Here is a 25,744-nt window from a genome sequence, read left to right on the forward strand (position 1 = left end):
TCAATCACCGTCTCTTCGGGACGGTCTAGGTCTGGTGGGACCATCCTGCAACGGAGATATCAGTGGCGATCTTGGAGCTTCAAAATCACACTCTGTACTGCTGAGATGCCAGTTCCGCCCCCCCTCCTTTGTTGAACTTTTTTGATGACGTTTTTGATGTTAGGTGTAGAAGTATACACATTTATTTTTATAAGTATACATGAAGTATGTTATAACTGTACACAAAGTAGAAGCATACACATTTATTTCTTATTTCTTTATCAGAAGAGACGTTCTAGCAGGCAAGTTAAAAGAAAGCGTTATACAGAAGATTTGGAATTCAAGATTTCTGATGAAGAAGTTGATGATACAGATGCTGCTGGAAGAAACTCCCCTTCAAATAACTCTCAGTCCGAGCAACAGGTCTGTTCATATTTATGCTCTTCAAGCTGAAGAATAAACTAAAAAATCCATACAATGTTGTAGTGTTGCTCCCCCTCCAAGGGATTTCCATCTCAGTTTGGCTCAACATGCCAAAATAAATCAGTTATTTAGATTCTTAAAGGCTGTGTTCATTCATATTTTCTTTACATGCCAACAATATGTAATTTTACATAATTTAATGAAATTAATGGTCTGTGTTGAAAAGCTTAAAACTAGGCCCCAAAGAGACAGAATTTACCTCTCTGAATTCAGTGGCCTGGCTTCTATGACTTAATAAACCACTCAAGCTTGTCTCCTGCTGTCAGGTACTATAAGAACCCCTTTATGAAATTACTGTCTTTTAGTAAGCAGTGGGGTGTGCTTGATGTTTTTTTTTAGTAGTGTAAATGATGGATAAAGTGAGTTGAATAAAATGAATACTGATGATATGAAATGAGTACTATTAGAACCTTTAAAAAATTCATATAACTAACTTAGGAAACCATTGGTGAAATGGGCATACCGACGTAATTATGGTTCACTAATTCTTTTTAAAAGCTTTCTGAAATCTTTTCTAGTGCTATGTCAAATGTTTGTAACAATTCTGCATTTGGAACACCCCACTTGCTACCAGTTGTCTGCTAGAAAGAATTTAAGGGACTGGCTTAGTACCTGATTATTTTCAGGGCTGCCCCACCCATAGTACTTCTGCCCTATTACTCAAGATAATTGTATCAACTATTTGAATATTCAGAAAAACTAATGAGCTGCATTTAGTGCTCGTATTTAGGAAAACATTAAACACTGAGCCTTTAATTGATAAGTAATTAACAAGCTGATTTATTGTTTCATTTTAGTTGCATTTTTAATTTCTGTCCTTTGGTTCATGAACCTCTTCATTTGATAGCTCCTTATATTTCCTCCGTTCTCTCTTCTCTACCCTTATTTTTCAATAATTCTTCCTTCTTCCTAATATGTGAAACACTAATAGAGTTTAGTGATTTTGGGATATATAATGGTATGTGGGAAAGACCCGGAGGGATGAAGGAAAGAGATGCTTCCTAGAGAAGGATCAGAGAAGAGAAGGAGGAAGCCCAGTGGCTTAATGATCAGAGAAAGAAACTTGAAAAATACTTGCACTATTTGATCAGACAGTTAAAAGAGACAGATTGTACTTTCAGACTTGAAAATGTAGTCTTATGATAAATTAGAATTAGCTGGTCTGTGTTTCTTACCTGGTTTACCTGGGAAGGCTAACAAGATGCTGAAAAAAAAAGTCCTAGTAAACTATATTCCCTCCATTTCTCTGCATGTAGATGTAGCAATAGTCTATAAAAATGGGAGGAAACAACAGAAAAATGTAAGTTCTCTTCCAGAGTGGCTGCTGCACAACTACAAGAAAATGATTGAGAATAGGAAATTCTTTAAAACCTGACTGAAAAAAGTTTTCAGTATTCATCTTACATTGAAATCAAAAATGGTGAAGTTTCTGTGGAGATTCTCAATCATCCAGGTCATGATTGTTCCAAAGGTGCTTTTCCAAAAGGCAACTGGACTTCCTTGATTTTTTTCCTTGAAAGCGTTTCACTTCCAATCCAAGAAGCAGAGGTGGTATTCAGCAGGTTCTGACCAGTTCTGGAGAACCAGTAGTGAAAATTTTGAGTAGTTCAGAGAACCAGCAGATACCACCTCTGACTGGAGATTTTACAGTATCCTCCTGCCACACCCATCAAGCCATGCCTACAGAACCGATATTAAAATTTTTTGAATCCCACCACTGCCAAGAAACTTTTTCAGTTCTGACAGAATGGTGGAGAAAGATGATGAACCTTTAGAAATAATTTTTTATCTAGAATTTGAAATCTTCAACATTATATTTGATACAATTTTCTTCAAAGTGACTGAGAATTATGCAAGTTCAAGTTGGACATTTCCAAAGGGCAATAATAGAGACAGTCTTGACAATATGGCTGTTCCTTTCTGTACTTTTATTCAATAGTTACTATAAAATATTTCATTTTAAGGAATCTTCTGATGCTGAAGGTCCTGTAGTAGAAAAAATTTTGAGTAGCCGCATAATCAAGAAACAGGTAATGTTTATTATCTTAATCTTCATTTTTAGAATAGTTTGTTTCACTGTAAATTCTTCCACAACTGTCAATCAGAAATTTACTAATTTACTAATTATTGTGTGTATTATTTTTTTAAAAAATAATAATAATAGATTTCTAAACTTCAGCTTTACCTAATCTGAGAGATTAATTTAAGGTACAAGTGTAATATGTAAAGAAATTGGAAATGGAGCAGAACTGAATTATAGGATATATGCTATTTTTTTATAATTCTTCATAAAGATATTAACAATATATTCTGGGTATGAAATTAGAGTTTTGCTTTCATAGTAGTACATACAAAATGAATACTAGGCATTTTGTTTTAAGGCGAGATTATTCGCTCAGTAAGATGTGTATTGTCTGTCTGTCTATGCATTTATTTATTTGCTTTAGGTTGTGATAGAATAAGCTATGTTTGCTTTGCTGGATCCAATGCACTGAACTCATATCCTTATAGTTTTGTACCTTGGATTTCATGGAATATTATGTATCTCCAACAGAGGAGGGGTCTGCCTATCACTAAATACTTTCACCTCTCTCTCAGCCTAAAATGATTATATTAGAAATAATAATAATACTATCATGTTAGCAGAGCCAAATCAAAATGTATATCATCTAAAGCAGGGGTGTCCAACCTTTCACCTTCCCTGGGCCACATTAGAAGATGAAAATTTGGTTTGGGCCGCACATAAAATAAAATAACAGTAACGATACCTGATCATCCAAAAAAAACATAGAAAACATAGTTAACATATTAAATTTATTTGGAAATGAAATTAGTGAGATGTTTTTATTATTTATTATTAATTATTTATTAAAAATTATTTATTTTTTATCACGGTTTTTTTTATCACTTTTTTTATTTTTTTATTTTCCGGCCCAATTTTGCTGGGGGGGGGGAAGCTCGCTCGCCTCACGCCTACCTCTCCTCCTGCAAATGGCCCAGCTGGATGAGGCAGGACTGGAAGGCAGAAGTAGCAGTGGCGGCGGGGGCAGAAGCGGCGGCAGGGGTAGCGGCAACGGGGGCAGAAGCGGCGGGGGTGGCAGCGGGGGCAGGGGCAGAAGTGGCAGCGGGGGCAGAAGCGGCGGCAGCAACAGCAGGAGGTGGCGCTCTGACGGTGCCCGCCTTTTCTGTTGCTGCTTGGCCTGGCGCTCGCCTCGCCCCGCCTCGCGCCTGCCTCTCCTCCTCCTCCTCGCTGGCTCTAGCACAAAGGTTGGGGTGGGCACTGGGCCTCATTACGAGGCAACCTGGGCCGCATGCGGCCCGCGGGCCACGGGTTGGACAAGCCTGATCTAAAGCATATGTTGTCCACATTTTACTACCTTGGCTAGATTCTTTTCCCAGTAGCTTATTAACAATATTTATTAGAGAATGATTAATATTCAGGAGACAGTTTTGTGAATAGTGACCTTCAGACTCCTCCATTATCAGTGAAAAGAAACACCTCTTTCATGGGGGAGCTGTTAGATACTAAGAAATTCTCCACAGTAATGTAACAGGAGTTAAACTGATTCTAAATTGGAAATAGTCCAGTTGCTGAATTTATTTTCACCTATCCCTTTTATCATGAAGGTGATAATTTTACTAGGAAGAATTATTTTTGGTTGAGACAGCTGCAAAAGAGATCTGACAGCCATATCCAACACTGCATCCTGCCTTATTCTGTAGAACAGTGCTTCTCAAACATGGTTAATTACCCAAAATTGAGTAACAGGTATTTATAGCTAGTCCTTGACTTATGACCATTATTGTCGTATGTCATGGTAATCATTAAGCAGGTCACTAGTGACACATACCTGATTTTATGGCCTTTTTCACAATAGTTGTTAAACAAATGCTGCTGTTGTAAAGTGAACACCATTGTTAAGCAAAACCATTGTATGAATGGTGTTTTGTTTTGTTTTTGCTGAAAACTGGAGATAAAGACAAGTTTCTGGCAAAAAAAATGCTTAACGTAACAATGTGCAGCATAAAATTATTAAGATTTTTGCAGAATAAAAATAAAGGTTAAAATTGATGTGAAGGAAATAAAAGACACAGATACATCTCAGATACATCTTATATTACATCTCTCAATTTAAAAAGTCTATTTATTAGATTACCATGCAGTATAAATCAGTTTAATTAAAAATAACTAATATTCTATTAAAAAAAAAAGAATTTTTCTTATTTACATTAAAACTGCGCGGTAGAAGAGTCATCTTTAAATGCAACCTGTGCCAGAAAAATTCGAAAGAGACAGCATATGTTTAGTATAAGAATATTTAGTAAATATCTCTTCATGCATAACCTCTATAATAATTCACAATACTAAAAGAGGAATTTAATTCGTGCACTAGCTGAATTTAAACTAATAAGATTTTTACAGTTAATCTGGATTCAGTTACAACTTAAGACAATTTTATATACACTGCTCAAAAAAATAAAGGGAACAATTAAACAACACAATGTAACTCCAAGCCAATCACACTTCTGTGAAATCAAACTGTCCACTTAGGTAGCAACACAGATTGACAATCAATTTCACATGCTGTTGTGCAAATGGAATAGACAACAAGTGAAAAGCATAGGCAGTTAGCAAGACATCCCCAATAAAGGAGTGGTTCTGCAGGTGGTGACCATAGATCACTTCTCAGTTCCTATGCTTTCTGGTTGATGGTTTGGTCACTTTTGAATGCTGGCGGTGCTTTCACTCTAGTGGTAGCATGAGACGGAGTCTACAACCCACACAAGTGGCTCACGTAGTGCAGCTCATCCAGGATGGCACATCAGTGCGAGCTATAGCAAGAAGGTTTGCTTTGTCTGTCAGCGTAGTGTCCAGAGCATGGAGGCGCTACCAGGAGACCGGCCAGTACATCAGGAGACGTGGAGGAGGCCATAGGAGGGCAACAACCCAGCATCAGGACTGCTACCTCTGCCTTTGTGCAAGGAGGGACAGGAGGAGCTCTGCCAGAGCCCTGCAAAATGACCTCCAGCGGGCCACAAATCTGCATGTGGCTGCTCAAACAGTCAGAAACAGACTCCATGAGGGTGGTATGAGGGTCCGACGTCCACAGGTGGGGTTGTGCTTACGCCCAACACTGTGCAGGACGTTTGGCATTTGCCAGAGAACACCAAGTTTGGCACATTCGCCACTGGCGCCCTGCGCTCTTCACAGATGAAAGCAGGTTCACACTGAGTACATACGACAGACGTGACAGTGTCTGGAGACGCCGTGGAGAATGTTCTGCTGTCTGCAACATCCTTCAGCATGACTGGCTTGGCAGTGGGTCAGTAATGGTGTGGGATGGCATTTCTTTAGGGGGGCGTACAGCCCTCCATGTGCTCACCAGAGGTAGCCTGATTGCCAATAGGTACCGAGATGAGATCCTCAGACCCCTTGTGAGACTATATGCTGGTGCGGTTGGCCCTGGGTTCCTCCTAATGCAAGACAATGCTAGGCCTCGTGGCTGGAGTGTGTCAGCAGTTCCTGCAAGACGAAGGCATTGATGTTATGGACAGGCCCGCCCGTTCCCCAGACCTGAATCCAATTGAGCACATTCCTCCACCTTTAGTCATTAATACCAAATTGTATCAAATTGTTTTTGACAATTGCCGTTGATTTCACCTTTCGTGAAGAGACTTCAGTTAAGTCCTTGGCTTACAACCGTAGAATTTCTGTTGTTAAACAAGTTGTTGTTAAGTGAGTTGGGCTCACTTTTATAACCTTTAATCACTATTGCCATAGTTTTTAAGCAAATCACTGCAGTTACTAAGTGAATCACATGGTTGTTAAACATGTCCAGTTTCCTGCATCTTGTCAGAAGCTGGCTGGGAAGGACGAAAATAGCAATCATGTGACCTGGAACCACAGCAGCTTTCACAAATACATGCTAGTTATCAAGTGCCCTGACTTTGATCAAGTGACCATAGTGGTTATAAGTCTGAGAACTCCTGTCCATCTGGGTTGGGTCCACACTCTTTAAACACAGAATTGTAATTTAAAGCTGCATCTCACAGTCTAAAATAAGGTTTTGTTGTTTGCATGATATGCTGTCCTGCTTAACAGGATTGTGTTAAAATTAAGTAGCATTTGGGCTTTTGTTTACCTACTTGATATGCAAGGACTTTTTGCCAAGCTTCATGTAATTGCACTATCAAGTAAAACTATATAAAAATACATTAAAACAACAGTAAGACATTTAAAGTCCAGCTTAATATGAATACTTATTCAGCAGTACTAATGCTATAGAACCATAAACCATATTAAAACACTACTTGAACAAGTCACAAAACCACAATATAAAGTTGTCAAGAGCCAGCCAAAAATAATACATAAGGCATTCAGGAGTGCAGTTGCTAATTGGCTGCTGCCTGAGAAAATGGTACACTTGGCTTCTCTGTAGCGCTGTGGGTTTGGCAGAAAGCCATTTTGGGGTCAAGTTGTTGTGAATGGAGCTGTGTGTGGTTAGGGAGGAGTTATAATGATTCATGTGTTGGAAATTGTAATGAGTAGAATTTTCAAGGCTTAAGTAAATTCAGGGAAGTTTTTGCATGTCTCTCTCTGCTTTTCCTTTAAAAATATATATAAAAAATTTAAATCCTATTTTTATTGTTGCTGTTAAATTTCAAGCACATGCTGTTTTTGAGTGGTATTTTCTATTAACTGTAAGATTAAGGTGATATTTACCACAGTTACTTGTAATTAAAACCATTGATCTTTCTTTTTTAGATGGAGAATGGAGAAGAAACACAATCAGAAGAATTCTATGTAAAATACAAAAACTTGTAAGCAAGCCCTGTCTTCAGCATTCTTTAAACAGTTCCACAATATGTAAAACATAAGTAATACAAATACTCTGCTTATCAAAAAAGTTATTAATATCTAAAGAACAAGTACAAATCAATTATAGATAATGTTCATATGAGTAACAATATAGAATATTAGTTTTAAGTGTTTGGAAGGAGAATATGTGTCCTTATGGAATATTTCTGCTTATAGTAGATGTATCCATAATGTCTTATTTTATACACTATTTAATGATGAGTAGAGCTGGAAGTTTCTAACCATGACATTAGTAACTAGATCCAACAGAACTCCAGACTAAAAATATATAATAGCTACAGTGTTGCTTAGTTCCTGCTGCAGACTATCACTATAAGGTAAATTTCAGCTATAGTTGTAGTGAAAATGACATTCTAGATCTAGAAAATGACATTTAAATTGACTGAGTTTAATAGTTCAAACTAAAGGCAGATCTTAAGGTTTCTTCCTGTCCTATTGAGGTAACCCATCCTTGCAGTCTTCTGCTTTTTAGAGGAAAGCAGATTCATCTTAGGAGTTAAGAAGGTTACAATTAAGAGTGCTACATGAGCAACTAGAAGAATAACCTAGGAGATGGGAAGGAAAGCATCAAGGGAAGAGTCCATTCAGTTCCAGAGTAAGTAAGAAGTTAGAAGCAGGACCACTTTCAAGGTTGCCTTCAGTGAAGCAGACTAAAGGCCACCCAAAATTTTCCCCTACTTTAATGAAGCAGACGCTGGATTTCGCCAACTGCAGCACCCTTCCTACAGCCTGAGAAGATTGCCAAGAAAATTTAAGGCTTCAACAGTTTCTTTAACAATGTGTAGATGGGAGCCACTTGAAACGGGATAGATATCATTCCAGAGGGCAGGAGTTGCAATATAGTAGCTGTGTTTTTTTATCATATAAGATGGCATTGCTTAAGTAATAGAATACAAATGTGTTTCTAATTGTAAATTACAAAAATTGTTTGGGACATAAGTAGCCTATTTCAGTGATTAAAAATATTTGTAGAATTGTTCTAGGAAAAACTTTATAAAATGGATACATTTGTCTCCTCACATGAGATTTTGGCCATATTGGGTCACTCAGGGTCATATAGAGTGCTCATAGTATTACATAAACTCACTGAAAAGTATTATTGTAATATTAGGAAAGGAAGATGCTTGCCTTTTAACTCAAAGAGGTGGAGTCAGCCCTTTCGTATCCTGTAGGGTTCATCTTCTGAAAAAAAAAACTTCCCATAGCACTTACTATATTTTAACAATTTGAATCCAGTTTATTTCTTTATCATTTATAATTTATGGCCAAAGTTTTATTCTGAGCAAAGTAGAATCAAGGTTACATTGAGTTGGGTGTTGTGGATAATTGTTAAATCTCTCAAACTGCTCACTTCTGCCTGTATGTATGTCCCCCTTTTAAAACAATTGAACTATGCATAAAAAGTAGTGTTAGCATGAAGACCAGAATAAAAAGAAAGAAAAATTCTAGAGTCCATATCTTTAATAACTTTAAACAAAAAAGATGAATTCAAATTGTCAAACATTTTTTCTGTATCCAGAAAAAGCAATGCTACTTGCAGGAGACACGATGGCTTATTGGTTTAATGATGCTGGAGATGGTCCTTGCTCCAGCGATTCAAATTCTAGCACTGCATGCTGGGGTGAGCTTTGTTACTTGCCTTCCATCATGTTCTATGCAGGTAGATAAATATATAGTACTTTAGTACAGATAGAGCAGAATCCTGCTGGCCCTGAACCTTCCTGGTTGTGATGCCTGTCTGTGAGGCAGCTTTGATGGAAGGAGAGGGTCTCGGATGCTGCTGCATTTCTGGTGTGAAGTTAGCTCGCCCTCCTGACATGCACTTGGGAAATGTGCAAGCATGAACCAAACAGCAAACAGGCAACCAAACTATATTCTGCAATAGCATTGCAGTCTCCTGGCTAACGTAACAACACCATATACTAAATAAACAAATAAATAAGTGGCAGTTGGTATGTTGTTCTAAATATTTTGTTATATACAATACAGTTCTTATATTATCTCTTAATTTTGCATAAGAACCAAAATAGATCATCATGAATAAAACCCTGCACAATCTTCTTTAATCTATCAGCCAAAATTGATGTAAATATTTTATACTCATTATTCAGCAATGAAGTTCAACAGTAAATCTTAATTTAGATTCATTCTTGCTCTTCTTCTTTTGATAATAAAGCAGTATTAGTTTCTTTCCACAATTCACATAACAGATTCCTGCAAAATAGAATTCATCACACATTGAAGTAGTTGCAAATGTTGGTCTTCAAAACATTTCCAGTATGAACATGGAAGTCTACCAAGCCCTGGTGCTTTCCCTATTTTAATTGTAACTATTTCTGAGTTGCTCACAACCAACTCTAGGAATTCCAAAAGTGATCTCCATTCCCAAAAGTTGTGGTAGAAAATATTTAATTGTGCAATATATGATTTAAATCAACCCTTGGAACATTTTTATTCTGTTAAAATCTTTATGTCACATTAACTTAAGTTGATGGTCACTGTTATGACCTAGCTTTATTGAACAAGTAACAGCTGTGAAATTAGTCACAAAGCTAAGTCATAGCTCAATTCAACACTGTGTTAATCTAAAGCAAGCAAATCATATTCTGCTATACTCTGTCATGCAAATCAGGGTTTTGTTTTTTAAAAAGAATTGAGTTCTTTGTTCCTCCAATCACAATGATTATCATCCACTTAAGTTCTAAAATATTTTTTCTCTTAATATTTAGGGAGATGATATTAGTAAAAGAGGAAGCATATTGTCCTATCTTCCATATTTAATCAAAATGTCCATTGCAATTATTTGTTAAATGACACCATAAAACTGTACAGCTTATGTATTAGTTTTAAGACAATTATTTTATTAAGACAATCAGTTTGCATAAATATTAAGCTGATTAAAAATATGATTATTTTTCTTCATTCTTCTAGCTCTTACCTCCACTGCCAATGGGCATCTGTGGAAGTCCTGGACAAAGATAGGAGAATTCAACAGAAGATTAAAAGATTTAAAGCAAAGCAGGCTCAAAATAAATTCCTTTCAGAGGTAATATTTTTATTATTTCAATTGGATTAAATCATGTAGTGAGGCTAAGGTTCATTGATAACTTCCATCAAGTGAAGCTCAGTCATTTCTGTTCAATGTACCTGCAATTTCTTTTGAAAACTATTTGGAATGTAAGCAGGTGCACGATGTGGTAGCTTATCATAGTGAAACAGTAATCTGGATCTCATATGTCTGTAAATGCTTATATGCCTTGAAGAGCTTATACCTAACATATTGTAAAGATGGTCTCCCAAAGGCTCCTTCTTAATAATACTTTATATAGGCTGGATACATATTTTTTATTAAATATTTTGAAAACAGACTTTTAGGCACTCAGTCTACTGAAGTGGATTGATGTTTAACTTCTCTTGATTTTTTAATGGTCTTAACTCTTGATCTTATTGATTTATTTTGGATTGTACTTCACTATGCTGCTTCTTATCATTGTATTATTATTGTTTTAAAATGATTGAATGATTCTAAGGAACTAGTTTTACAGATATATGTACAAATAAATAATTTTCCCCTTCCCGACAATGTTGTTACATTTTCCAGAGAATTTCTAAATTTCAGTCTAATCTGTTTCAAGCAAACTAGAGCTAGCTGAGGCTTAAACTTACAGAAAAGCTAGTGATCTGAGCAATACGTGTCATACATCTTCATGTCCAATTAAGTAGCAAAGAATCTGAGCAAAAACATGTTAGTCCTGAATCTTTATTTCATATAATATTTAATTAAAATCCTGTTGTTTTTCTAAGCAAATAGACTAAATCGTGGTTTGTCTGTCACTTAGTATGAAGCCTGAGCTGTCCACAAAGTTACTCCTGATAATAGCATTCAAACCCATTTAGTCAGTAGATGGTGAGTTTTATGGCTACCATATCTAGGTGAAATTATGGGAAGATCTAATTTCACTGGCGTATAGGTTAACACTGGATATCACCTCACTTTAAAGTGTCACTGGGACGGAGTATTTACACTGAAACAGAAGAAGAAGGAACAAAACAGCACACTGTGATCCAAAAGATACAGGAGGTTCCCCTCTAGGACATATGGAATTATATAACTGCCCAAGAATTAATGCATTTTTGTTTATTGTTCTGTCTCAAAAGCTATAGAAACCTCTAGAGATAGAATAAGTTTATTGTGCTGATCTCTAGTAAATATGGTTTGTAGGACTTCCAAGTCCTATCTTTTTTTTGTACATCTTTAAATCAAACTGGTGAGGAGCTTAAAGATTTGTTAGCAACAGCTGGATATCAGCTGCAGGCAATGCTTAAAAACAAAGTAGCTAAAGATTTCATAAGCAAAGTTGATTTATTTGGGTGCTGTTCTTAGTAGACTATGGAATTGATGTCTGGAAGTTGACAAACGGAAGTTTAATCTAGACAAACCAGTTCTAATCAGCATAAAGTCACATACAACACATGCCACATTCACAAAACAATGCTTGTTCAGAATGCTACATGTAGCACTTTCTGGAGATTATTTTCCCTACTAAATTATACCAATTTTCTTTAATTTTTCTTCAGTTTTTCCGTCCAAGATGCCAATTATTTCCTATTAAACAATTCAAGATTGCTGTAATTGATAAACTGTTCTCTATTATAAACCATCCCACAAATTATGAGCAGAGTATTCTGTTGACAAGACAGTGGTTTTTCCATGATTACATGGAAATTTAGAGATTATGGTCACCTCCTAGACAGTTAGCAAAGACATATTATTCTATGATGTATTATTTATTTATTTATATGCTTGCTTATTTACTTAACTTTTTCTGACTGGATTTATGTGCCGCCCATTTCACCAAAGGCAATTCTAGGCAGCTTACAATCATTCAATAAAAATGCCATATAAAACATTAAACAAATGACTTCCGGTTTGAGTCTCTTCACTGACAGACCGAAACCGCAATCGTGCACGGTTTCGATCTGTGCTCACCTCCGGAGCGCCCCGAGCTGGCTGGTTTCGGAGCTAAGCCACCCCGTAGAGGTGGTGAAGAGGGGGGAGACTGCCAACAAGGCTGAGGAGAGCCGCATCTCTCCTCCTCAGCTGGCCATTACTCCCTTTCTCGAAGGTGGTTGCAGTGGTGGTCAGAAATGGCCACCTCAAAGAAGAACTTGACCAAAAAAGAATGTGCGGGAAGAAGATAAGAAGAGAAAGTTTTGGTTGACCGGGTTAAACCGAAAAAGCAACAATGTAAGGTACCCTGGAATTTAAAAAATAAAAAAATAACATTGTTCCCAAAGAAGATTTTGAAACAGCGAAGGAGAGAGGGAAGGGAAAGGACTTGGTTTTTTTTTCTTTCCTTCCTTATACTGACAGCTAAGAGACGTAAGCAAGAAATTGAAAAAAAAATCTACTTTGACATCAATAGGCATTTAAGCTGAAAATAAAATGTCAATGAGATAATAAAGATTTCTGGATGCTTAAAAGCTTTTAAAAGCAGGAAAGGAGAGAAAAAGAATAAAAGGGCAGGATCTGGAAAAATGGAGGAGACTGCCTGGAATTAAAAGGAATTTACAGTGAAATCTCAACAAGATTCCTAAAAGATACATTTGAACTGAAACCTGGCAACAAATAATAGAACCCCAGAAAGAGAAAGTGGAAAAAAGAAGCAAGAAGAAACATTCTTTGGATTACTTGGTGATCTTTGGATTTTTGGTTATTGCATTTAAATGACTAAAATCAATTGGTTGTTTAAAAGTGTTTAAAATGGTACCACTTTTAGAAGAATTGAAAATGGAACTTAAAAAGTACAAAGAAGATGCACAAGAAGGGAGAGGTTCTTCTGGCTTTGTATTTCAACTCTTAGAAATGGAGATCTGGAACTATGAGAAACAACAAGAAACGCTTTCAGAACAAGAAGATTGGGACAAAGAAGAAGCCATCTTTAATGATCAAGTAATTTTATGGGGGGGGGGGAAGGAAAGGGGGGAAAGAGAATGAAAAGTTTAAGATTTGAAAAAACAACCAAAAAAAGAAGAATAGTTTGAAAAATAAGTATAATATTAGAAAGCAACAGAAGAGGGGATTACAGAAGAGAGAATTAGAAGTAGAGAGACGAGGTAAAAAGGGAAGGGAGAAGAAGAGGGGGAAGAAGGAAAGGAAAAGAAGTTATAAAGAACAGAAACTAAATATAGAGAAACAGAGAAAAGGTATAAGAATTGAAAGTATAAACCTGTTTAGAGACAATGGGTGAAAACAATTGTAAAAGGGATTCTGCAAAGGTACATAAGATAGTATTGTTATATTACAAATAGAAATAATTTTAGAAAATATGATTAAAATGATGGATAAAACATTTATTGTAATCTAGTGGAATGTTTGTTAATAAATGAAATAAAGTGAATGAGAGAATTAAATTTGGAAAGGATGGGAACATTTTAACTATTATTAATGAAGATGTTAAGATTTTAATGAATTTTAATGAATTGGAAATATTAATGATATATATATTAATTGTGAATGGATTTGTATGGCGTTTCAGTTTAGACGTTGTTCTCATTCATCATATATATATATATATATATATATATATATATATATATATATATATATATATATATATATATATATATAACCTTTTTTAAGAATATAGTGTGTATTTTAAGAAGGTACCAAGCAGAATTCGATTGGAAGTTATGTGCTATATTGAATGTTATAATCTTAAAGGTATACATTGAAGCTTAAATAAGAGTTGAATGGATAAAATTAAAAGATATAAAGGTGTCATACTCCAATTAGTAACTACAGGGGAAAATTTGTTTAATGAGAAAAGATAATATGAAATTGAAACAGGACAGACAAGAGTATAATATAATGATTTGAATTGAGATGAGATAATCAAAATAAAGTTGAGAAAATTAAAAGAGGGGAAAAACTATGTAGAAAATGTAAAACAATAATAAGATATGGAATAGAACACAAAAATGAGCATGAAATTGAGTTTGTGTCTATATGAAGAAGTGTAACCGGGACCATGCTATTTTCAAAAAAAGATGTTTTATTTGTATTATGTTTTTTCTTTGTGAAAACCCAAATAAAATTTTCAAAAAAAAAATAAACAATAAATAGGGACCTTAAATTTAAAATTCAGTTAAAATTAAATAAGATGCAGAGAAAGGGAGCAAAGTCTGCACAGGAGGAGGCGGTTTGTTTGTAATCCATTAGCCACTTCCAGAATTCCACACCACAATTAGGGCTCAATCCAGTTGGCAGAGCCATATCTTCAAGCTCTTTCGGAAGACCAAATGAGTCTCATCTCAGGGGCTTACATTTATAATATATTAAAACTACTTCAAGACGTTGATCTTGATCGATATTTATGCTGTCATGATGTTGAAGCAATTTTAATGTTCTTATTTCATTTTATTCCACCTTTATTATAATCTCTTTAGACAAAGACAGTACAAAATATTTTGGATTTTTTTCAGCATTTTCCCATGTCTGAAAAAGGTGTGAGATTTAAATGTTCCCAACTAGCTTTGTCAAAGTGGGATCTCAGTAGCTTCTGCTTATAGGCAGCTTCATAAATTCCTTATTTTGATCAGCAGGTGAGAATGAACAAAGTTAATCCACATTAACAGAGCTACATAACAACTTAATTAATCAACCAACTGCAGTGAATTAGCTACTTAATTTGCAGTGAAATGTATTATTTTCATAATGACTAATGTATTTGAATAATTCCTCAGTCATGATGGAATAATACACTTTTATCTGCAAATTAAATAGCTAACTCACTGCAATAAGCGGATTAATTTTTTTAGAGACAGTCCAATTTAAAACATCACTTGTTATCCAAAACAGTTTCTCTGGGTGGATTCCCCTCTCCCAGTTTCATGGTAAAATCAATGAAAAAGAAGTTACGACTTAATTGGTTAGATTTGGCATGAATCAAGAGAATCTATATGTTCTGTTCTTTTCTGAAACCATCTGTGATCAGGTTCCATGGTGGAAAGATAATGAAAAGGATACTTAGAAGTAACTATAATGGATAAAGTTAGTTGCTATGTAAGAAATATATCAAGCAATGACCAAGTAGCCACTCAAAATTGATTGGCAATATCTTTGCCTTTAGAATATGCCAATCCAACAATTAAAATAACGTATCTGAAAATCCTTGAACTTTTCAGTTATTCAAAAAGTGTTGTGTGTGTTTGCCTGTTAACTTGTACCAGTAAGCATATGAGAGCCAGTTGTTGTTAAGGCATCAAACTAGAAACTAGAAGACAGTGAGTTATAGTCCTGCCTTAGGCACAAAGCCAGCTGGGTGACCTTGGGCTTGTCACCTTCTCTCAGCTCTAGGAAGGAGGCAATAGCAAAGCACTTCTGAAAAATCTTACCAAGAAAACTACAGTGACTCGTCCAGACAATCTCTGTAAATCATTGATTAAAAGGGGAAAACCACTACAGTACACCAAATAAGAGGAAAAGTATGTATTTATAATAGATTTGATTAGTATACAATCATATGCCAGTTCTCACATAAATTTAAGAAATCTCAAAAATAAGATCATTGCTAAGACAATCTAGGAAAAATAGGATATCTAATTTATTTCTTCAGGAATAATTATTTCTGAATATGATTTAAACAGTAATTAGTGACTTCTGAAGTTTATTTCCACAGCATATAGTTTTCAGAGTTCCAACTTCTATATTGCAAGCTTCAATCTTCAAGAATGTGCTAACTTTTTAAGCTGCTCATTAGTGAATTGTAATTTCCCACTTCATTTAAAATATCCCTAAACATTCCTATTTCTAACCATTCTTGCACGATAAAAAGTTGTACACTGTAATTAAGAAACCAGTTAACGAAGTGAAAGAAGTTCAATTCCCTCAGAAAAGCTAACGTTCTAGATTGTTGCACTTCAATTAATGCAATAGTTTACCAAACATGCATTTTGTGTACAGAGTCCCTACTGTTTTATTTACTGATTTTTTCCTCTTTATCCATGTTTGCCCTTGAATAGATAGATGATGAACTTTTTAATCCAGATTATGTTGAAGTTGACCGAATAATGGATATTTCACATAGCAAAGATGATAATGGAGAGGTAAGTTTACTATTATTTTTTAAATGCACTTGTTTGCTAGCGAATTAAAGTGAAGTATGCCATACATTTCTAAAACTATTTTCATGTTAATTTATGGTAATAGATATTTCTGGTACATTTTTGGATACACATTAATTTTTAAATTACACTTCAGGTAGTCCTCAACTTGGGTCGCTTAACAATTACAATGGATCTATGGGGAGGCTACTTATAGCCCAAATTTCAAGCTTTAATGGTCACCATCCCCACAGTCAAGTGATTGAACTTTGGCTGCTCAGCAAGCGGTCTCATTGATAGCCATTTGCAGCATCCTGCAATCATATCACATTTTAAGATAGTTTTGCTGAAAAAACTATCGTTATTTACTTTTGGTTTTTGGAAAAAAATGTTCTTTGCAAACCATCGGTCCACTTAATGACCACAGAGTTGACCAGAAAAACTTGTAAAATTGGGTCACATGACTGACCTGTCACAGCTTACAACCATGATGGGCAATCTCTATTATGGTTGTAAGTTTAAAGTTTACCTGTACTTCAACATCCATATCCTTCACCCGGACAAAATGTTGCAATATCAATTGTTATGAAAGATACTAATATGTCAAAATAATATGTAAAATATGGGAATAGAAAATAAAGAGGATAAATTTGTAATGTCAAGATTTTATCTTGTAACACACACTGTATTTGTGTGTCAAGGAAACTTTAAAGTTTGGTTTATGAAATAATACTGTTATATTTGCTTTTTGAATATAACTTATTTTTATTATTTTCCATATAAATTAAAATTTCACATAAAATGAAAATACAATTAAATACATATAATTATTATTATTTGAAAGTTTCAAATGTAGGAGTTTATTAATCATTTTGTATTATATGGTTATAAAATCATAGTTAAAAATCAATTTTATCACTACCCTAGCCATATAGTGAATATATAATAGATTTTGGACCCCATATCTTTATGATGCTTTCTTTGTCACTGCCTATCTAAAGTGATTGTACATTGCTTTCATTATGGGCAATTGAATATTTTTTAGAAAGAGTTTCTTCAGGTGTGGTCCTAGAACCCATGGAGATTGCCCAAGACCTTCTCAAGGGTCTGCAAAATCCAGATTATTTGTCAGCCTATGTTGAAAAATAATACTGTACTAGTCAACCCATGACACATTGGGTCATTTCATTTTCTTATCTAAACAGAGAAATGACCAAGGATCAATTAAAAAAAAAAAAAACAGTAGGAGGGAAGCAACTTTTAGTTTCCTGTCAGCTTGAATGTGGCTGGCCACTTTCCAGCAGCCTATGATGGGGCCAGCCTGCCCAATCTCCAGACATCTAACTGATCTTTAGCAGCTGAAAGAAGGGCAGAGCTACTCAGCCTTCTGAGGTCTAGGATAGGATTGATCTATTAAAACTCTGCAGCACTGCAACAGCTGTGGATTTGCCAAATTTCAATTCCATGGGAATCATGGATTCTAGATTTTGAACATATTCTATAAGTTAGCCCATCTGAGGTACCTTGGTTTAAAAGTTGTTGCTTCAAGATATACTGTTTCACCCAGTTAAAGTCACAAGAATTTTAGTTATGTAGACTAAAGCCCCATCAAATAATTGTGAAAATCAGTAGCAGCAGTGAATGTGTCAGTTTTAATTTTTAATTTAATAAATATGAAATATAACCCAATAAACTGCAGTCTTTTGAGCTCCTACATGGTTTTTAAAAGATCGTGAGAGAGAAAAAGTTCAGAAAATAATTTCGCTATTTTCAATATTCAGGAAAACCTTTCATTATTTTAAAGTGTTACAACATCTTATTCATAGTGGACATTGTGGTTTACTATACATATTCTTATCATGTATATTTAGCCCATACTACACAGAATTCACATATAAGGTTTTTGGCAACAGACTTGTATATTCCAGAGTATCTTCTATAGCAGAATTTTGGCTTTGGTTCAAAGAACAGCTATGTTTTCAATGTTCCAGTGATAGTTCTTGGCAGTTCATCTTGGGTGGTTTTTTGTTGTTTTTTGTTTTTATTTTGAAATGGACTTTGCAAATGCCAACAGTCTGGCGTTGCATTCTCACCAAAAATTTGTTTAATTCCAATTTTGTAATCAATCCTGCAAATACTTGTACCACTTTTATATTTATTACTATATTTTCCCTTTTCTAATCTTGTAGAGAAATGTACTACCTGATAGTGGGCTTCCTGACTTGTTTTCTCTAGGAAAAGTTTGTGACCTCACTTATAATTTGTTGTTATATAGTCCAGTATCAATTTCTTCATTAATTGGAGCTGATCTCTCTTATCTGTACTTTCCACATTTTTTTGGATGCAACACATCAATATTGATATGATATTTATATCTCAGTCTTCTATAATTTATTCATATTGATTCCACCAGATTTGTTTTCATGTGGCCAGTTATATCAAGGCAGAAAAAATGTTTTTATTTTCATTTTTGCCTTTATTTCTTCCACCAGCATATTTCTGGACAACAATAAATATATTTATGGAAGATGATATTGTTCAGGGGAAGATGTATGTTATTAGGAGGGATCAAATAATAGGACATTCTTCAAATCAGCTAGATCCATGCAGCAAATCCATAGGAGACTAAGCTGGGATTCCAAATAGCACTTTTGATTGTTTTAGTTCATTCTGCTGAAAATTTATGGTTGGAATTCTATTATAGTGAATTTAGTGATCTAAAATTTAGTGATCTCTGACAATAACCACAGAGTATTTCTGTTCTTCTCTTTAATGCTTGCTTTAAGTGACAGACTGCACTGTACAAAAAATCAAGGTTTGTTTGGCATAGTACAACTTGAAAGTGAGTTTCTCTGAATTATTTCAGGGAAAGTTGTTATTCTAATATTGAAAAAAAAAAGATCTTTATTAGGTTCCTCATTTTCTGGATGCAAATACTAATCTGCAAATAGCCAAATTTCATAGGTTTTATTTTAGCTTTTCTTTTTAAGTGAAGCTAGTTTATCTCAATAGACTGAATTGATACTTCGTTTTACAATTACATTGCTCCCACCCTCAGCAGTAAATTATAAAGTAGACTGTTTAATAATCCATATTAATTTTCTGTTCCTTGAAAAATGATGGCTCTCTAAAGTTTTGCTGTGATAAAGAATCTGTTCATCTAGTGAATTACAGTATGTGTGGATTTTGCGTTGGTAGGACTTCTGCTTCAGAGACTTAAATGTCCATTCCGTTTTTCTCCACTTGGAGAATGATTGGGTTTGCTGATTAATTATAAAAGAGTCAAGGTTTTCTCCTAAACAGGTTACCTATTTCATTAGAATATTTTAGATATGAACAGTGGGATTCCTTCCTTATTAGTACTATGTCCATTGGGGGGTCTCATCTCAAAATTAACTTGGAGCTACTGACTTTCAAGCGAACCTATCCCAATATACTGGCAATTAGTGCAATTAAGCCATTATCCAGAAGAGGATATTGGGGGCCTGTTTTTTCTAGAAGCTTTCGAATTAAACAAAAGCCAACTGTTGTCTTTGGTCATCTTATGTTTCATGGGCTTTGCACTGCAGAATTTGGATTTTTCTTGCTTTTTGTAACCCCTTTTCTATTGATAATAGATAGTAATGCTTCAAACACTTGGGGAATACACAGCCATAGGATAGAATAACAGAGTTCGAAGGGACCTTACAGGTCTTCTAGTTCAACCCCCTGCTTAGGCAGGAAACTCTACTATTTCAGATAAATGGTTCTCCAATCTCTTCTTAAAAACTTCCAGTGTTGGAGCATTTACGACTTCTGGAGGCAAGTTGTTCCACTGATTAATTGTTTTAACTGTCAGGAAATTTCTCCTTAGTTCTAGGCTGCTTCTCTCCTTGTTTAGTTTCTACCCATTGCTTCTTGTCCTGCCTTCAGGTGCTTTGGAGAATAGTTTGACTCCCTCTTCTTTGTGGCAACCTCTGAGATTTCGGAACACTGCTATCTTGTCACCCCTAGTTCTTCTTTTCATAGGACTAGACATATCCAGTTACAGCACCATTCTTTATGTTTTAGCCTCCAGTCCCCTAATCATCTTTGTTGCTCTTCTCTGTACTCTTTCTAGAGTCTCAACATCTTTTTTATATCATGGTGACCAAAACTGGATGCAATATTCCAAGTGTAGCGTTACCAAGGCATTATAAAGTAATATTAATACTTAGTGTGATTTTGATTCTGTCTCTCTGTTTATGCAGCCTAGAACTGTGTTGGCTTTTTTGGGTAGCTGCAGCACCCTGCTGGCTCATATTTGTTCACCAGGAATCATGGCAAGTGTAGTGCCCTTAAATCAGGCAAAACTCTCATAATTATATGAACTAAGTGGAACATTTAAGAATATTAAAGGCACACTGACTTTCAAGTTTCTTCTGATACGAAATAAGGGACTATTAAAAGTAGTCCAGATTAAGCAATTCTGCACCCTATTGATTCTCCTCTATTTAGGTGATTCTTTTCAGACTTTCAAATTAAATAGAGCTAATTATTATATATTTGAGATGTATTGGTTCATCTATATCCATCTAATGGCCACTTTTGAAACACCTTGCCAAAAAAACAGTGCAGGGACTTACCAAGGCGGTCTCTAAGAATTGCATATGATTAAATGGAAGGAAAAATGGTTCATCCAGATGTGATGATGCTCAAAAATGTGGCTTGGAAATTATCAGTTTCATGTTTCTCACTTGCTGTAGAATAAATGTGAGCTTTCACAAAATATTCCACACAGAAAACTTATGCTTAAAAAATAGAAAAAGTATTCAGCCTGCTAGAAACTTCAGAGATAACTCAGCTACATTTTTGTTGAAGTTTAAAGGAAAAAGAAAAGATTCGGCTGTAGTTTCAACTTATGGGGGTATGATTTTCAGTTACCCAACTTTTATATGGATTACTGTTAAGCAGTTTAAATGTTTTTCTACCTCAGCTATTTATTATTTATTTATTATTATAGAGCAGGCTGTAAAGCGGTATATAAGTCTAATTGCTATTGCGCTGCTTTGGAATCTTTCCCCAGTGCTCAGCCTGGCCCATCTCAAAACCATTTGAACTTCTGGTTCCATATTCATTGCAACTACTCTCTTTGAAAACTACTTTCCTTACTGATTCAGCACACTTATCTATGAACTTTGTGTATTCTTCTGAGAACCCTTACTTAGTTTTCTAAGGTCAGTCTTTGGTGAATTCACAGATAGTTAGTAAAAGAATTGTAATTATAGGTTACGTAACTTTAAAAGTGATGTAACAAAGTACTTTATTGGTATATGTGCTGTTTTTACATTAAAAATAGAAGTTCAATGAAATATTCTGTTTTATTTGGTTTACAAAATTACAATGCCATTGATCATATTCATTGATTTTCATATAATACATTTGTTTGCTTTTTTCCCTTTAAAAAGTCTGTGATTCATTATTTGGTGAAATGGTGTTCGCTTCCATATGAAGACAGCACATGGGAATTAAAGCAAGACATAGATCAAGCTAAGATTGAAGAATATGAGAGACTAGTGGCTAGGGAGCCAGAAACAGAACGTGTGGTAAGATTTAGTTTTCTATTGAAAATGTTTCTTAATAGAAGCTTAATAATGTGGTTTGTGGAAACCACTAATATGATTTGCTGCATTTGAAATAGGAGCGACCTCCTGCTGATGACTGGAAGAAATCAGAATGTTCCAGAGAATATAAAAACAACAACAAACTCAGGGAATACCAATTGGAAGGAGTAAACTGGCTTCTTTTCAACTGGTACAACACGTATGTAACATGCATTCATTGTAAAACAGTATAGTTTGACTTTTCAAATTTAATATCCCTGGATATTTTAAAATACAGGGTGTTTTAATAATCTTGATTAGTAAAATAATAACTTCTGTGACTATATTCTCCCTCTTTCTCTCCCCCCACCCCGCCCCGGTTGTGTATTTTTTCTGTATATGAATTTGTATTGAACCTTGAAGTGTTTGAGTTAACACTATTTAATTCTTAAAAGTAAATGTCCTTATGATACATAAGATTCTTACAGTCAAATAAATAAGGAAGTGTGTTTTGTAAATCTCATTTGAGGAGCTGAATTATAATTTCAAAACTGAATATTTATTCATTGCAGACGCAACTGCATTTTAGCAGATGAAATGGGATTGGGAAAAACTATCCAGTCCATTACATTTCTCTATGAGATATATTTAAAAGGAATCCATGGTCCATTTTTGGTTATTGCCCCATTGTCTACAATCCCCAATTGGGAAAGAGAATTCCGTACCTGGACAGAGTTGAATGTTGTTGTGTATCATGGGAGCCAAGCCAGTCGAAGGATGATTCAGACATATGAAATGTATTTCAAAGACCCACAGGTAAATGTTATTATTTAGTATAATAAAATATGATTTCAAATAACTATTTCTCCTTGTTGGTTTATTGCCCTTCGTTGTTTCAAAAACTATAGTCAGGATTAGAAAAGGGGTTGCCAAAGGGAAATGTTTTCCATAAATTCTTCACACTTAAATATTACGCTATTAAGGTTTCCTAAAATAGGGGGTTTAAAACAGTAGACTGTAATTTTTCCACTCTGATTAAACAAAACTAAGAATGATTTGAGCTTATTTGGAAGTTTTAGTAAGGAGCGCAGCTATCGTATACCCTTGACCAAAGAGCGGTACACTCCTTCTATCTGGGATGATTGTCTTCTTCCACCAAGTGCGCAGCTTCGGGAGGGTCCCACATGGAGTGGTGATGGAGGAAGGGACACCCACCTAGCCAGCCAGCTCAGCCAAATCAACCCTGGTAATCAATGGGGTGACAGATGTTGTAGCCAGATTGCCCTTTCATCCAAAATTAAGAATGATTTATAAGTACATTTTTCTATCATGGAAGAGCCTGGTAGCACTTTTTCCAACTAACATATTTTATTAAAAAGCATAAACTTTTGTGTACTGCAGTTCCCTTCATCGGGATATAAATTTAATATTAATTTTAATATTCATATTTATTATCCTAACATTTTAATGTTTTACTTTGACATTTTTACTCTGTAAGCCACTGAGTTGTCTCTAGGCTAAAAGGATGGCATATAAATTTAATAAATTAAATAAAAGTAAAAAATTAGGGTGAGTGGAATGGGGAGAAGGCAGATTGTTTATGCAGATCTTCCCACATTGTCACATTATCAGTATTCCACAGAACATTTGATACTGTTAGTAACATTTATAAAGAGTGCATAATGTTTGTAGTGGCTTTCAACTTCCAAAGTACATTCTTTGGTTTTAAGAGGTTTAGGTTTAAGAGCAGGATTTAGGCATTATCCAAATTCTATCATTAGTCAGTGAATATTTTTGTTTTGAAAGAAAGCATTTGAATCATGCATAAGGTTGTTTTAACCATATATAATAATTACATAATAATCTTTATGCTTTTAGGGTCGTGCAGTTAAAGGATCATATAGATTTCATGCCATCATTACAACATTTGAAATGATTTTGACTGATTGTCCTGAGCTCCGTAACATTCCGTGGCGATGTGTGATCATTGATGAAGCTCACAGGCTAAAGAACAGAAATTGTAAGCTGCTAGAAGGTCTCAAAATGATGGACCTGGTGGGTATTGATATTCTTAAATCTCAGATATTCTTAATTCTGTCCATTTGAATTCCATTTGAATTTGTTAACATTCTTGTCGTTACACTTTTCCTGCTTAAGAGAATGCTATGAAATACCTACAGTTCATTTGTATCATACATTTGTATCATTCTTTAAAGAATCCACTGATAATATTTAAAGTACAGTAGGAAAAAATGGGCATGAAACAGATTGAAATCTTCCCTTGTAGTGGAGATGGGTAGCATAAAAATTTAATAAATAAATAAAAATACAAAATAATTGAATAAATAAGTTTTTGTTGTCTTATTTTTTGCAGGAACACAAGGTGCTTCTTACAGGGACTCCTTTGCAAAATACTGTAGAAGAGCTTTTTAGCTTGCTCCATTTCTTGGAACCAAGTCGTTTTCCTTCAGAAACTACTTTTATGCAAGAATTTGGTGATCTAAAAACTGAGGAACAGGTAAATTATTCCACAATATTACTTTCCAATTATAATAGTCACCAATTTTGAAAAATCCTTAGAGTAGCAGTTTTGTTTTTATTGGAACGAAACTACTTTACTTTTGGGAGGTTTTACATTTTATTATTGTCAAAATGAATTTAAACTTTAAAATATTTATATGTAATTTTTAAAGAGATTCCATGTAAATGTAAACTATTTAGTGGTTTCTGGATGAAACAGATTATCTAGACCCCTACCAGTCAGGATTCAGGCCTGCCTATGGAACAGAAACCGCACTGGTCCCACTTTTGGAGGATCTGTGGAAGGATGGGGTAATGCATCCATCCTTGCTCTACTTGATGTTTTGGCAACTTTTGATACCATTGATCATGGTGTTCTTCTAGAGCGGCTTCGGGGGTTGAGAATGGGAGGCTCTCTGCTATCCTGGTTCACTTATTTCCTCTGTGGCAGCTCTCAGGGTTGATAGGAGGAGAGAAATCCAGCCCTTGCCCACTGTTTTGTGGGGTTCCGTTGGGTGAGATCATCCGTTGCCATCGACTGAGGTATCATCAATATGGTGATGATACTCAGCTGTATGTCTCAGCCCATGGTGAGTTAAGTGATGCCATGTCCTCCCTCTCGCAGTGCCTGGATGCTGTTAGGGTCTGGAGAGGGAGCAACGGGTTGAAACAGAACCCTGGCAAGACTGGTGACTCTGGGTTTGGGGTTCTTTGGCCAGGGAGAATTGCCATCTTTAGTCTTGGATGGGGTGGCACTACCCCAAACAGATCCTATGCATAATCTGGGGGTTCTCCTGGACTTGCGACTCCTGCTTGAAGAGCAGGTGGAGTCATGGCCAGGAGGGCCTTTGTGCAACTGCGGGTTGTGTGCCAATTACGCCCTTTCCTGGACCAACAATCCCTATTCACGGTCACTCATGACCTAGTCACTTCCTGTCTTGATTATTACAACACACTCTACATGGGACTGCCCTTGAAAAGCATCTGGAAGCTCCAGTTGGTGCAAAATGCAGTGGTCCATATGGTTTGTGCAGACCTTGGTGTGCACATGTATCACCTCTCCTGTGGGAGCTGCATTGGTTGTCGATTTGCTTCTGGGTGCAATTCAAGGTGCTGGTTGTCACTTTTAAAGACATCCAGGGCTCAGGTCCAGGTTATCTGAGGGACCGTTTCTTGCTGGTCATATCTACCTGACCTACCAGAGTGGGGAGGCAAG

At 35.4% G+C, this 25,744-nt stretch overlaps 1 protein-coding gene across 4 annotated transcripts in view; it reads left to right on the forward strand.

Moving 5' to 3' along the window:
* CHD7 (chromodomain helicase DNA binding protein 7) overlaps positions 1-25,744 on the forward strand; it is a 197,896-nt gene that overhangs the window by 137,314 nt on the left and 34,838 nt on the right. For all 4 annotated transcript variants that reach the window (XM_087931282.1, XM_087931281.1, XM_087931283.1 and 1 more), the window contains exons 6-15: positions 265-402; positions 2,427-2,492; positions 7,229-7,284; positions 10,274-10,388; positions 16,367-16,450; positions 21,874-22,011; positions 22,107-22,228; positions 22,581-22,824; positions 23,887-24,063; positions 24,383-24,526. In XM_087931282.1, coding sequence (XP_087787408.1) covers positions 265-402; positions 2,427-2,492; positions 7,229-7,284; positions 10,274-10,388; positions 16,367-16,450; positions 21,874-22,011; positions 22,107-22,228; positions 22,581-22,824; positions 23,887-24,063; positions 24,383-24,526 — 1,284 coding nt within the window. The remainder of the gene's footprint in view (positions 1-264; positions 403-2,426; positions 2,493-7,228; positions 7,285-10,273; positions 10,389-16,366; positions 16,451-21,873; positions 22,012-22,106; positions 22,229-22,580; positions 22,825-23,886; positions 24,064-24,382; positions 24,527-25,744) is intronic.

This window comes from Pseudonaja textilis, chromosome 3 (assembly GCF_049901715.1).
Source record: "Pseudonaja textilis isolate UNSWEBS1 chromosome 3, rPseTex1.2, whole genome shotgun sequence".
In the NCBI taxonomy this organism is placed as follows: Eukaryota; Metazoa; Chordata; class Lepidosauria; order Squamata; family Elapidae; genus Pseudonaja; species Pseudonaja textilis.